Genomic DNA, 13,345 nt, shown 5'->3' on the forward strand with positions numbered 1-13,345 from the left:
AGGTAACAAGGACAAAAGACTTAAACTATGATACTGTTGATGACTTTCTTCTAGATAGTAACAGTGTTCCAGAGCTAAATGAATACATGACTAAGAAATGATTCGATTTATACGGAGATGCTAGACGTTCACAACATAGTTGACAAGCTGATATATAAATGGTTTGCAAGGAAATGAGGCAATCAGTGTTTGTAGATCCAACACGTAGTGTACAGATAGAAATGAAAACAGACCTATACTACATTGGATTTACTGCCCTCTGTAATTCACAGCAAAGCCACCAGGACCCCGAGAGGAGCCATTCAGAGCCTTGCAGGAATTCCTTGATGTGTCACAGATGCTGACCGTGAATGTGGTTCCCTGTGCTATGAGACTGTGAGGGGGTGGACCCATGCACACGTTGGTATTTACAGTTGTTTCGTGGACTCTGGTCTGTCGGCAAGCAGAACATTCTACATGGTGAGCACCACTTCAGTTCCAGCCACCGTCCCTTTATAAGCTTTAAATGCCTCATAAGATGCGGGACCTCTTCTGAATACAAACTGGTCACATCGGGTCACATTCGGTAGCAGAAGCTTCCAGTACAATCCTTGGAATGGCTAAATCTCAATGTCCTTTTTTCGGCAGTCAAAAATCCATGATAAATTCTGTACAACACTGCAGTCAATAACAGCAGCACCAGACAGTGTATTAATTCCTTACCGTAAATTTCTGAGTATTTATAGCATTCTACGAATGGTGTTATCAAAAGAATCGCGGTTTCTCTAAATTTCAAATATTTACGTCTGGGTAAATGCATTGCTGTACAAGATCTTTGACATGCAGCTCATGCTCTAGGGCTTAGGAATGGAGACTAACACATGTCTCTATCCAATAACACAAGTGACGATTGCCTTTCTAGCAAAAATAAACACGAGAATCAGGAATTCATCAACACTCTTAATGATCAATTCATTGAAAGTAATAGACTGTGCAGCGATTATATTATGGCATTTTCCTTCCCTTGCATACCCCGAAATATCAGATACCCTATTGCGATGGCATTTGGTAGGGATGTGTAAACAAACTATCTTCCCTCCAGACTGAAAAAAAAAAAAAAAAGACTCTATCTAGAGATGTTTCCTGGAACATATGGTGAGTGCTGATTGCTAAGTAGCAGAAACCAGCACTGCAATAGGCAACAGAGAACTATGGTGAAATTGCTGCTTCGGTCCTGCTCATGAAAAAGATATTCACAGTGCCTATTAATTTAGGTAGTCTACAGAGCATCATTAGTTTTACATACAAAGCAGAGAGGCTGCTCCAAATAGCAAAACAGACATGGGCGGGAGGTAGGGAGGTCGGTACTAAGTTTAAAGAGACGATCAGTGCACGTCTACCCTCTATGGAGACAGATAGCTTATACACTTAAGACAGGCAGCTAAGACAAACAGATGGTGACACCACACGGGACGAAGCACCTGATTAAACACAGCCTGAAAATTCTGGTTAGTCCTTTGATGCAAATTTTAAGGCTAGTCAAAAAAGCCTCCGGTGAACACCAGTAACTTTTAATGTCCACACGAAATAATAAATAAAAATTAAGAGGCAAGAAAAAAAAAAGACAAAAGCTTTGGGTAATATTTGGCACTCTACCTCTGAAAATAATGACAGATTCTAGGACTTATAGGGAGGAAATGGCTCTAGTACCAAGCAGCGATTCTTGGCTAAACGATGCAAGCCTGGTTAGCCGTTACCTTTCTTTCATGTTTTGTGCCTTCCCCAAGTCATTAAGTAAGAGATCTGGCCTCGGCTTGCGTGTAACCAGTAATGACAACCTCTTTGCAGTTATCTGTGTGTACAAACAACCAAAAACATTCAGAACACCAATACAGCATTTGTTTTTGTTGTTAAGAAAAAATAAATCAATTGAGAAATTAAGGTATTTAAAGTAAATACTTCTTTCAAAGAAGGGGTGGGGAATAGCAAGGAGAAAGGCGCCCCTCCCTGACCCACAATTCAACATGCAGAACAGGCTCCCAGTGCTTTCGAATTTGCAGGATGGTCTGAAGCCAGTACATGTATCCTGAGCCATCCAGTCCCAGGAGTCTACAACATTGTATTCAGGTGATACAGACAAGATGGCCCATGCAAAGGAGCTGACCAAAATCATGTTCTATTCGATCTAGATAGGATCCCAGACATCTTCAGAATGGTTTGAAGTCACAAGAAATGAAGGTCCAATGAAGTGGTTGGCATTTAGAAGCACGCTATTAAAGTATATCTCCCTGAAGATATGGTTATACATTAGTTTACTGGCCAATATCTGACACTATTGGTCACTGTATTGCGAAAGGAAACTGGGGCAATTTGTAGTGAGTTGTAGTACTACTTTAGATCATCTTTAAAGCCAGGATAAGATGTTTTAGCTACTCAAGTAGCATTTCTGACTTCAAATAGTAATATCATGCAGGATCTACACTGTTACTAATGGAGCCTGGAGAATCTCTACAGTGGTTTCCATTACAAGGTAAACAGTAGTTAGTTGTATTGATAGAATTTAGCCGATGGATGCAGTTTGGTTTACAAGATAGATGGGATGGGAGACCGAGAGCGCCTCAGAGGACACGGAGAGTTGTAGGGGGATGTTACTGGAGAGAGTCTTAGCGCATTGCCTGCCAAGCCCGCTATGTTGTTTAAGCTTCGGGATTTTTCATATCCTTTTATGGAAAAATGCATAGACATCAGTTGAGTTCAACCAGAAAATAGACAGAGACAAACAGTACAGTGCAGGGTAACCCCAAAAGTGCTAGATTTTAGCTAAAAACATTTGTAAAGAATTCAGTATTGACACAATTCATACATCTAAAAACTGAAGTTCACTTTATTTCACTTAACTTCTAAAGAAAATTAAACCAGATATCACAATTTATAGCTACAATATTTCAAAAAATATATTTATGCTTGATTATTGTTTGCATTATGTCATTTTTGGCATATAGACTACAAGATTTTTTTTTTTAAAATTAGGCAAAAAAATAAAAAAAAACCTTAAATTTACAAACTCAACCATTTTAAACATCAGGACATGTTTCTAAAAATTAAAAATATATGAGATATATTCCTTTTAATTTTAGTATAATTAACTAATGAAGCATGCTCAACCTGAAGTGCACACTTGTTTCCAACATATGTATTTTTTAAGGTTTACTAGGTTAAAAGAGTGAATCATGTCATAATGGCATCTGGTGCCATTATCCATGTGATACAGAATGAAAGCGCATTACCAATCCCTCAGGTAGAAAAAAAATTAAATTAAATTAAAAGGAAGCAAATGAAATGTAAACTGAGTCATAATTAGTGAAATAGATCTGAATTTGATGTATGCGGATGATGTCATCTCTGAGGCAAATTTTGTTTGAACCAAAAAATTCTCAACCTAGTCTATCGGTGATAACCATGTACTTAGATAATGAAACAGCCCCTCAGGAACATTAGCTTGGTTGTTTTCCCTAACCACTTCAGGCAGGACCCCGTGCTGTGACCTTTGCACGCAGTCGGGTGTTGTAGCATTTTTCGGTAGGACATTAGAGGCAGTTGAATGAGCTGGGGATGCTTCTCGTACAAAGTGTGACGTGACGTGCAGAGGAGGACACGTGACTGAGAATGGAATCCTATCACCCAGCTTTGGAAATGAACGTTTTGGTAGTTCCACTGGACAGTTAGAGGGTGGGAAATGAGCTTCCTGTAGGACAGCCAAAATTGAGTAAGGGCGTACAATTCCAGTGAGCTTCTGGTCTTGTGTCTCCTTTAGACTGTGAAGGACTCTCCATGGGCTCTAGTGTGCTTGCTGATTGTGGGACGAAGAGAAAAGAAAGTCCTTTGTAACTGCCTTGATGTTTTATTGGGACCAAATAATTTTTGTATTTATCTGAGATAGGAGAGGCCAAGAGAGTTATACATCAAAACAGATTCCATAGCCACTTTAGGACAGGCTAAAACTGGGAGAAACAGGACAGAAGAGTAAGGAGCACTCCCTGCCCACATGCACACACATGAACGTCCAGTAACTTAGAGTCTTCTAAATAATTTTGTAAATAGACATGTCACCATTTATCAATTACAATTGGGGTTTGAGGAATGGATTTTAGGTTGAATAAGAATTTTCCTGCCTCTGTTCAGTTAGCATCCTTTATGATAAAGGAGGGTGTGATTTCGTTCCATTCTGATAGATGATGTGATGATTAATGGGAGGGTGCCTTTATTTTTTTTTAATTGCAAGTAATTTATCCTTACATAGAAACCGTGTACATGGTAACTTCATTCTCTCTGCCCTTCTGTAAATTGGCTGAAAAATATAACTTTGAAAATTACAGAGAAAATGATTTTCCTACCCAGTTGAAGTTGATTTTGTGACCTAAAAATGTAAAGTAGATAACAAACACTGACGGATGCTAATTTCTGGTATGTGGATGCATTAAAAAGGTGGTTCACACTCCGAGTTCCTCATATGACTCTGAGACAGGTAATGATCTGTTAGATAATTTTATTTTAATCACCCAGTGATAGATGAGTCCTGATTGCTCTTCTAAACTGTTAATTGTTCTTCTAAATTATAGATTTTAAAGTAGTTGTTTCTTATTTTGTTTACAGATCTTTTTAATTTTAATATCAGTAATTTAATATCATTTGAAGAAGCACTCCTCATTTTGCAGCAACTATTTAATTAGTAAAATTATGTGTTCTTTATATATTTTAGTTTTACCTATTCCAAATATTTCTAATTAGAAATTTTCATACATTTTTTCTTAATAAAGCTTTTCCAGGAGTGACTGGAAATATCAATGAAGATTTAAATATAAAATGTAAGTTATTCATGAACATAAACATATAATAGAAAACCTTCTTAGAACCAAGCTCTGAATAAATAATATGCATTTTATTCAGCTTCTAGGGGTGTGTGCTTATTCTGGACAATGTCATTACTGCAACACATGTAGGGTACATGTGTTTCATTTTGATCACATGCTTCTCAAGAGCAGTTGTAAGTAAACACAAAAGTAAACTTGGAAGATTACTTTTTAAACAAATCCTTGCGTCCTCTTAATGCATTATGGAATATTTTCATAATGGTAAGTAAAACAACAAAATAGAAATCCAGTAATGTTTTAAAATTATACAGAGAGAACTTTTAGAACATTTAAATAGAATTAATAAAAAAATTAACTTGAAAACCAAATGAGATCCTCTCGGAAGTAAATGTTTGGGTAAATAACACTAAGTTATATAAAGGAAAGGGAAAAGACAATGCATGGTTTCTGGTATATGTAACAATAGAAGACAAAAGCAAAAATGGTTAAGTGTATCCAGGAATGATACCCACATAGAGAAAGCATGCACTTATGGAAGAGATAATCAGGAAAATGGAAGGGCTGGTGTGGTAAGAAATGTTGGAAAATAAAACACTTGTGGGAGATGCTCAGTTTTCAAAAGAAGTCCTCCTTAAAAAGTATAATTTGAATGAGGGGTCCCCAATGGAGGAGTTATAGAAGGGACTGAAGGAACTGAAGGGGTTTGCAACCCCCTACGAAGAACAACATCAACCAACTAGAACCCACCCCTTCCCCCCAACCCAACCCCAGAGCTCCCAGGGACTAAGCCATCAAACAAGGAGTACACATGGCTCCAGCCACATATATAGCAGAGGACAGCCTTGTCAGGCATCAATGCGAGGAGAGGTCCTTGGTCCTATGAAGGCTCACTAGCTGCCCCAGTGTAGGGGAATCGAAGGCAGGGAGGCAGTAGTGGGTGGGTAGTTGGGGGAGCACGCTTATAGAAGCAGGGAGAGGGGGGGAGGGAATAGGGATTTTTCCAGGAGGGGGAAACACGGAAAAGGGATAACATTTGAAATGTAAATAAAGAAATAAAATAAAATCCAATAAGAAATAAAATAAAATAAAATAAAAGAGGTTAAAAAGTATAATTTGCATTTATGAAATAAAGTTGCATGTATCTTTCCAGGCAGAACACGTACCTTATTAATTGTTTTGTTCATAAAGCTTTGCAATCTTACAGTAAAAATATTATTGACATACTGTCTTACAATTATCCAAAGCTTCTCTCAGACATTCTTAACTTTATTATTTGACATGGAGGAAAATGTGTATCAAGATCTTTAAACTCATTACCTTTTTATAAGCACTGCATATAATGGAAGATGCATAAAAATGAATGTCTATTTAATCACATATACTAATAAATGTGTGTACACCTATATATGTATGTATCCATATACAGACAAATTCTGTTACAATATTTATGTACTTAGAAAAGGGTTTTGAAAACAAGCTTTTACTACCTAATATGAGCACATATATTTGGCCAAACTACGATACGATTTTAGCTATTCTCACAAAACATTTAAACTTTCTAGCACCTATGTAGATTTTTAAAATAGTAAACAAAGCCTTTCGGAGTACTGGAATACATTTTAGCTCAAGGAACTCAGGTAAATCATGGAACTGACTGAAATGAAGAATCATTTGAGCTATTGCTCAGTGAAACATAAAAATAAATAGAAAAACAAAATAAAGAGGCTCTGTCTGTTTCTGTGCCTCCAAGATAATGAAGCAGAGAGCAAGTAAAATATTCAGAAGAAATGGACTAAAGCGTGAGTTATCAGATACTTTTTAAGGAGGACATCAAAAGACAAACATTTTAAGTTTAAAACATTGAAGATATAGGAAAACCCTTTTACATAACAAATACGGACATTGTTTATAGAATACAGTGAAACAAAATATAAAAGCTTCTGCTCAGAGTAGCCAATTGTAGTAAGAAGTCAGTATAGATCTTCACTTGTTCTGGCACAGACTTTAACAAAGACCCTTCTCCAGCCATTTTTAATTTCATCAACAAATATTTTCTATCTCCTACATGTTAGATATGGTTTACAGTCTTCCAAAAAAAAATGTTGATGAATTTTAAATTATTTCACTGGGCCTAAGAAAAAATATGTATTTTTTAATCACATATTTGACCTTTCAATTGATTTTTTAAAAATGCACATGGCAGAGCAGAGAATTTCTTTGAGAAATTCAGAGAAGCTGTTGGTATCAACTGCCAGGGCACTGGGAAAACGATTTAGAGGCTATTTAGTTCTTTCCATTGGAAGAGAAAAACGCCTTATCAATTATTTAATGGCCATCAATTACTTAACAAATACAATCATAGAGCCATGTAGTGGGTACTGCTTTAATACAAACAGATAGCTTTTAAAGACTGCTAAAAGCATCACAATAAAATAACTAAGGGCTGACTTAATGTTGACTGACTTAACGATGTTTGCATGTTCTGTTAAAAGGATGGGGGGGGAGCATACAGAATAAAGGGTATTGCATTTTATATCTGACAATGATGTAGGCTATGGTGGTGGGTGTCAGAAAGCGCCAATAATGAGAAGAAGGGATGGAAAGAATACAAGAAGCGCCACATGCTGCGCTCCCTGGAAAATGATGACTGAACATTTCGCATCACTCTTACTTAGCAGCTAAGTCCCCTACTAGGGTTTGATTAAATGCAGGCCTACCTTTCCTGATTCCTCCATCAGAAGCGCACGTGTAATCACCTGTCGTCAACAGGAAACACGTTTCCCCTCTTCTGTTTTTGTCTCTGGTACTAGAGCGTCTGATGGGGAGCCTTTCTGGAGGTGATAATGGCGGCTCACTTCCTGTACTGTCGTCACCTGATAACACTGCTCACAGGACCACGCCCATCGACAGACAGTGGTGGATGAGGAAATGAGACAGGACAGAGAGTTTACAACAGATGCCTGTAGTCCAGTCACTCAATATACAGAACACAGTAATCACGTCACAGTATCCGCCACAATAAAGAAAAAAATTACGTGGAGTAAGATGGAGCTGTATTTTAAAAGGAAGAGATGTTCCTTACAAAATTCTGATTCACTTTAGGAATCAATCTAATGGGTAGTTAGCTTTCACACGGGTGATATGAGCTCAAAATAAATTTGATAATGAATAAGACAGAATGTATTATGTGATTTGTTACGTGTCATTCAGTTACTACTGGAACTGGTTATAGAAATGGTTAAAAATAGAAGACCTTTAATAAAAATCTCTTAAGTAGTACTGGCTTTGCAATTCTTAAAGAGCTCAGTTTTCCACCAAAAAAAAAAAAAAAAAAAAAAATCTGATTCAAAATAATGCCAAACCACAAGAAGCACCATTCCACTTTGAAGACTCAAAATTCTTTGGAGCAAAGTATATGGCAAGGTCTCCATGTCCTTGAGAGTAGTGTTACTTCTGCCTGCTCGCCAAGAGCTCTGCATGCCTTCACCAGCCTACACACTAGCTTGACATTACAATGTTGACCAGAGTGTGTCCTCTTTGTCCATGCCTTTCTTAAGGATTCTGCAGGAGAACATGGAGAACAATGTAACGAGTAACAATCCTAGCTAAATTCCTCCTTGCAGACAGACATTCTGAAGCGCTGTCAGATACATGTTGGCGGGACTTGCAGATGAATTCCCAAATGCATATAAGATGAACGGTCGTTCATCTCCAGTCATACCTCTTTGAGTTTTCTGCTTGCTTCATAAAATTTCTCAGAAAGTAAAGGGGCATTGTACTGGCTGGTTCTGTGTGTCAACTTGACACAGGCTAGAGTTATCACATAGAGAGGTGCTTCCACTGAGGAAATGCCTCCATGAGATCCAGCTGTAAGGCATTTTCTCAATTAGTGATCAAGGGGGGACGGCCTCTTGTGGGTGGTGCCATCACTGGGCTAGTGCTCTTGGGTTCTATAAGAAAGCAGGCTGAGGAAGCCAGGGGAAGCAATCCGGTAAGTAACATCCCTCCATGGCCACTGCATCAGCTCCTGCTTCCTGACCTGCTTGAGTTCCAGTCCTGACTTCCTTTGGTGATGAACAGCAATGTGGAAGTGTAAGCTGAATAAATCCTTTCCTCCCTAACTTGCTTCTTGGTCATGATGCTTGTGCAGAAATAGAAACCCTAAGACATGGAGGGATCTTGTTTCTAAATGAGACATGAGATCATCAGAGGTCTCTTTTTCTCATATATTGGGATACAAAGTGAATATATAAATAAATTTAAAAAAGAAAAAAGAAAATAGATAAGCAGATCAGCTATATACACTTTAAATTTCAAGATAAGCTATTTAAATAAATATTTTGTTCATCTAAAAAATACTGTATTTGACTCAGACAAAATAAACAGGCACGAACCCATCTGCCTTGACTTGGAAACACTGACCCTAGAGTTAGAATTAATCGGTCATAGGTTACATCTAGCATACAGGGAGCAGGGATGCAAAAATCAATCATTAAAATGTTCAATACTCAGTTCTAGAAGGGAGAAGAGGCCAAGGCACAACACAATAAAAAAAAATGATTTCAGTTAAGAAATGCAATTTTTTCATTGGTTATCCATGGAAGAGGACCTGTACCTATAACAATGGTGTTTATTTTGTTGTATTACATGTAACTTTGTATCATGAAAAGTGTTAGGTTGCAATACCCTACCTAATTTTAAAACAGTGAAAACATAGTCACTTCACTAGAATAGCACTAATAACGAGATTTCTTATTGAAAGGTCTGTCTTCCACATCACCTCTTTAGCGCCTAGGCCTTTGAGGTGCAAGCATCCATTCTCCTTCGGCAACTGCCTCTCGTGAGCGAGGTTGAGATGCAGAGTAGCGTGTGACAGAGGTGGAACTGAGACAAACACGCCAAGCCAAATGATATGGAGGGGAACATTTCGAGAACGAAGAATGAAGCATGGTCAAGATCATACCCATCACGTCATGCGGAGAAACAAGGAAACATTGGCACAGAGGCAACAAATGGGCAAAAGAGAAATATTTGCATCATCAGCAAAGGTCATCCCCACCAGTGTCAGCCAGAAAACCCCACAAACCTGCCCTACAGATCCATACGTAGAAATGCTACAGTCCTGTTTTAGACAAGCTTCACACAAACACATTTTGTGAGGAGGATAAAACTGTAAACACATGGATAGTTACAGAAAACGACAGCATCTACCATTCGCCTTTAAGATGCACTGACCTATAAGTACTTAATGGTACACGTTTGAAATCGCGCCTTACCTGATCTATTGTGTTCCAGAAGCCGGTTTTCCTTGCCCAGACATGTGTCACTCTGGGTGCTGTTGCAAGCCATGTTTAATTCTGTCTTGCAAAATGTTGGTGAGCTTGCCAGAGGAGCAGGAGGAATGTGCTTCTTTCTTTTTCTTGGAAGTTTCTGCTTCGCCATTGCCAACGAGTAGTACATCCCAAAATTGTTGACAATGACAGGCACAGGCATGGCGATTGTCAGCACTCCGGCCAGAGCACACAAGGCCCCCACCAGCATCCCTGACCATGTTTGGGGGTACATATCCCCATAGCCTAAGGTGGTCATGGTCACCACAGCCCACCAGAAACCAATGGGGATGTTTTTGAACTGCGTGTGCTCACTAGCTGAAGGGTCGTTCGGCTGAGCCCCGACTCTCTCAGCGTAGTAGATCATTGTAGCGAATATCAAAACGCCCAGAGCCAGGAAGATGATCAGCAACAAAAACTCATTGGTACTCGCACGAAGGGTATGTCCGAGCACCCTCAGACCTACGAAATGCCGGGTGAGCTTGAAGATTCTCAGAATCCTCACAAACCTAACCACCCTGAGAAAGCCGAGCACGTCTTTGGCCGCTTTGGAAGACAGCCCGCTGAGTCCCACCTCTAAGTAGAAGGGGAGGATGGCTACGAAGTCAATGATGTTCAAGAGATTTTTGATGAATTCAAGTTTATTGGGTGAAAAAACAATACGGACTAAAAATTCAAAAGTAAACCACACCACACACACTCCTTCCACATAGGTCAGGGCAGGATCCGTTTCGATTTCGTACTGGAGAACAGCGCTGGTGCCGTTGATGACCGGCTCGGTCTTGTTTTTAACAATATTGAAAGCTTCGTGTGTCTCCAGGCAAAAGGTTGTGATGGAAACCAAAATGAAGAACAAAGAAGCAAAAGCGATAAACTGCAGAAAGAAAAAGAGACAGAAATACAGAGTGACCTGAACCATCTCATATTTATATCTGAATCTGAAAGATGCTGATCGCTGTCGAACAAACAGAACAGCGCAGTGTTTGGGGATTCCACTCCAGATGATTCCCAAATGCAAGAAGAACCGTGCACGCCACACTATGCAGGCCAGACCTACAAGGTTCTCCAAACTCCAGCCTCAGCTCACATATATGCAAAGCTTTGCTCTGTGGTGTGTGGAAGGGGAAAAACTGTGAAGAAATAATAAAAATTATTTCAGAACAATTTTTAATGGCATCAGTCTGAAGAGGGAAAACAACATTTTTGACAATAGCTCCAATTTTGACAATTGTTTATGCCCTAGAAACTTTAAAGCAATGTTTATAAGTGCACATATAAGGCAAATTACACCGGTGAATATTTAGCAGTCATACAAATATAACCGTACTTGTCAATAAAATGTTTGGGGGTATTATGAGATATCAACAGAAAATGAAAACCTGGAGTATTCAATGGCCCCTGAAGGTAAAAAACTGCCCAATATAGCAAATCTGGGTTGGGCACAAACTCAGGCAACACAAAGGAGAGAAACTAAGTCAGAGAGAAAGATTCAAATACTATCATTTTGCCATGCTTAAGAAAAAGAACTTGAAGATGCTAAAGTTATAAATTATAAAACTATTTTTTCAAACCTAAGAATTCCATATATTTAATCAATAACATTTGAATATACATGCGCCTACAGATATAGATAAAGCCTATATATATAATTCCCAGTTATACAGTTCTGGCTAGAACCACTCTGTTAAATTGATTTCACATCGGTCTGCATAGCAACATTAATACTATCCCCATCTTACACATCCGGAATATCCGGCCAGGAGCATTTGCATTCCTTCTTTTTAATTCAGTTGGCTTAAAGTGATAGGCTCAGACAATGGCCTGGCAAATTCACCACAGCCTCCAGCCCCTAAAGTTATCAAATTCCAACATGGAGAATACAGATGGGTGAAGCCCCTTCCCTTAGACTGAGGTCACACACATGTTAATACTACAGATCTGAATATTTGCGTTCAGGTGTCCAAATGAAGGGCACCTCTGACATTCACAGGTTCACAGGGGACACTGCAGAGTGGAGGAGGTCCCTGGTATTCTCTTGTAAATGTCTCAGAGGCCACAGTTGCTGAATGAGCTGGCTGTTCCTTTTATAGATAAACAATGGAATCACCAGGGGGAAGAAACCTATAGAGCAGAAGAGGAATCACTTAGGTAAAAACCATGGGACTGTTTCCAATGTCCAAATGGAACAGTTTCCTTTACCCAACCTGTCCCCTGACACCTACTCTTCAAGTATGGCGGCCACTGAGAAGTTCTGAGCCATATCTCAAGAACACAGGCTCCTCTTTTCGGTTCAGTGAGCCTGCGAGGTCACCACAAAAGGACTGGTTACTACCGGCTGTCTGCCTTACACAACAGCTCCAAATTAAGGACTTAGCCAAGTAGTGTGAGCACAGACAGCATTCAGCACTCAGCAAGTGTCACCTCTACAGCTTTGACCTGCATACAGCACTCAAGTGTCACCTCTACAGCTTTGACCTGTGTCCCACACACATCTTCCAAACACTCTTGGTTTTGCCATTTATGATCCAACGGTTGGGTTTTCCAGGAACATTTGAGACACTAACGTTCTCCATCTGGCTTTTGCATTTGATGTACAAAGGAACACACAGCTCTGTTCAGTCAGTTGAGATAAGATTTAGCATCACTGCAACTTTGCATATACTAAAAGATGGTGTGTTGCAGTTACTGGAGGTCAGTAATTTATTCAGAACTGCAACCTTATTTTATCTCTAGACGTGAAAGTTATATTTGTTTCTGTTTAAATGAGAAACCTTTTGTCATTAGAGTTTTGCACATATAGCCCCACCCTTCTTCCCAGGCACAGTTCCCACAAGACCACTCTGTCTCCAGCATTTCAGATTGGGCATAATATTTTAGCAAGAAAAGCCAGGTAAGCTGTAGTTTGATGTCCTGTTTAAAATGATTATCAGTAATCCCTCCTTTCAGTTGACTCGGCAGTCTAAAATGGCACCGTTACATGAAATGTCTCAACAGCTTCATCTTTCTGACAGTCCTAGTGCGTCTGTGACATCCAAAGAACACAAACAATTCAGTAAAGCAAAACCTGGGCACCTCACTTCCAGAAGATCCTGCTATACCACTCCTGGGCATATACCCAGAGGATTCCCCACCATGTAATAAGGATACATGCTCTACTTATGTTCA

The 13,345-nt window shown here is 39.2% G+C and overlaps 1 protein-coding gene across 6 annotated transcripts in view; it reads right to left on the reverse strand.

Moving 5' to 3' along the window:
* Nucleotides 1-537: 537 nt before the first annotated feature.
* Nucleotides 538-13,345, reverse strand: part of Kcnc2 (potassium voltage-gated channel subfamily C member 2) — a 178,913-nt gene continuing 166,105 nt past the window's right edge. The window contains exons 2-4 of one of the 6 annotated variants that reach the window (XM_052165345.1): nt 10,127-11,054; nt 7,568-7,732; nt 538-657 (exon numbers count right to left, since the gene is read on the reverse strand). In XM_052165345.1, the coding sequence (XP_052021305.1) occupies nt 557-657; nt 7,568-7,732; nt 10,127-11,054 (1,194 nt within the window). In that variant the 3' untranslated portion in view covers nt 538-556. Of the gene's footprint in view, nt 658-1,769; nt 1,832-2,562; nt 2,700-3,701; nt 3,830-7,567; nt 7,733-10,126; nt 11,055-13,345 lie in introns of those variants that run through there. The other 5 variants (XM_052165346.1, XM_052165343.1, XM_052165344.1 and 2 more) reach the window with 5 other exon arrangements.

Source organism: Apodemus sylvaticus, chromosome 20 (genome assembly GCF_947179515.1).
Source record: "Apodemus sylvaticus chromosome 20, mApoSyl1.1, whole genome shotgun sequence".
Taxonomy (NCBI): domain Eukaryota; kingdom Metazoa; phylum Chordata; class Mammalia; order Rodentia; family Muridae; genus Apodemus; species Apodemus sylvaticus.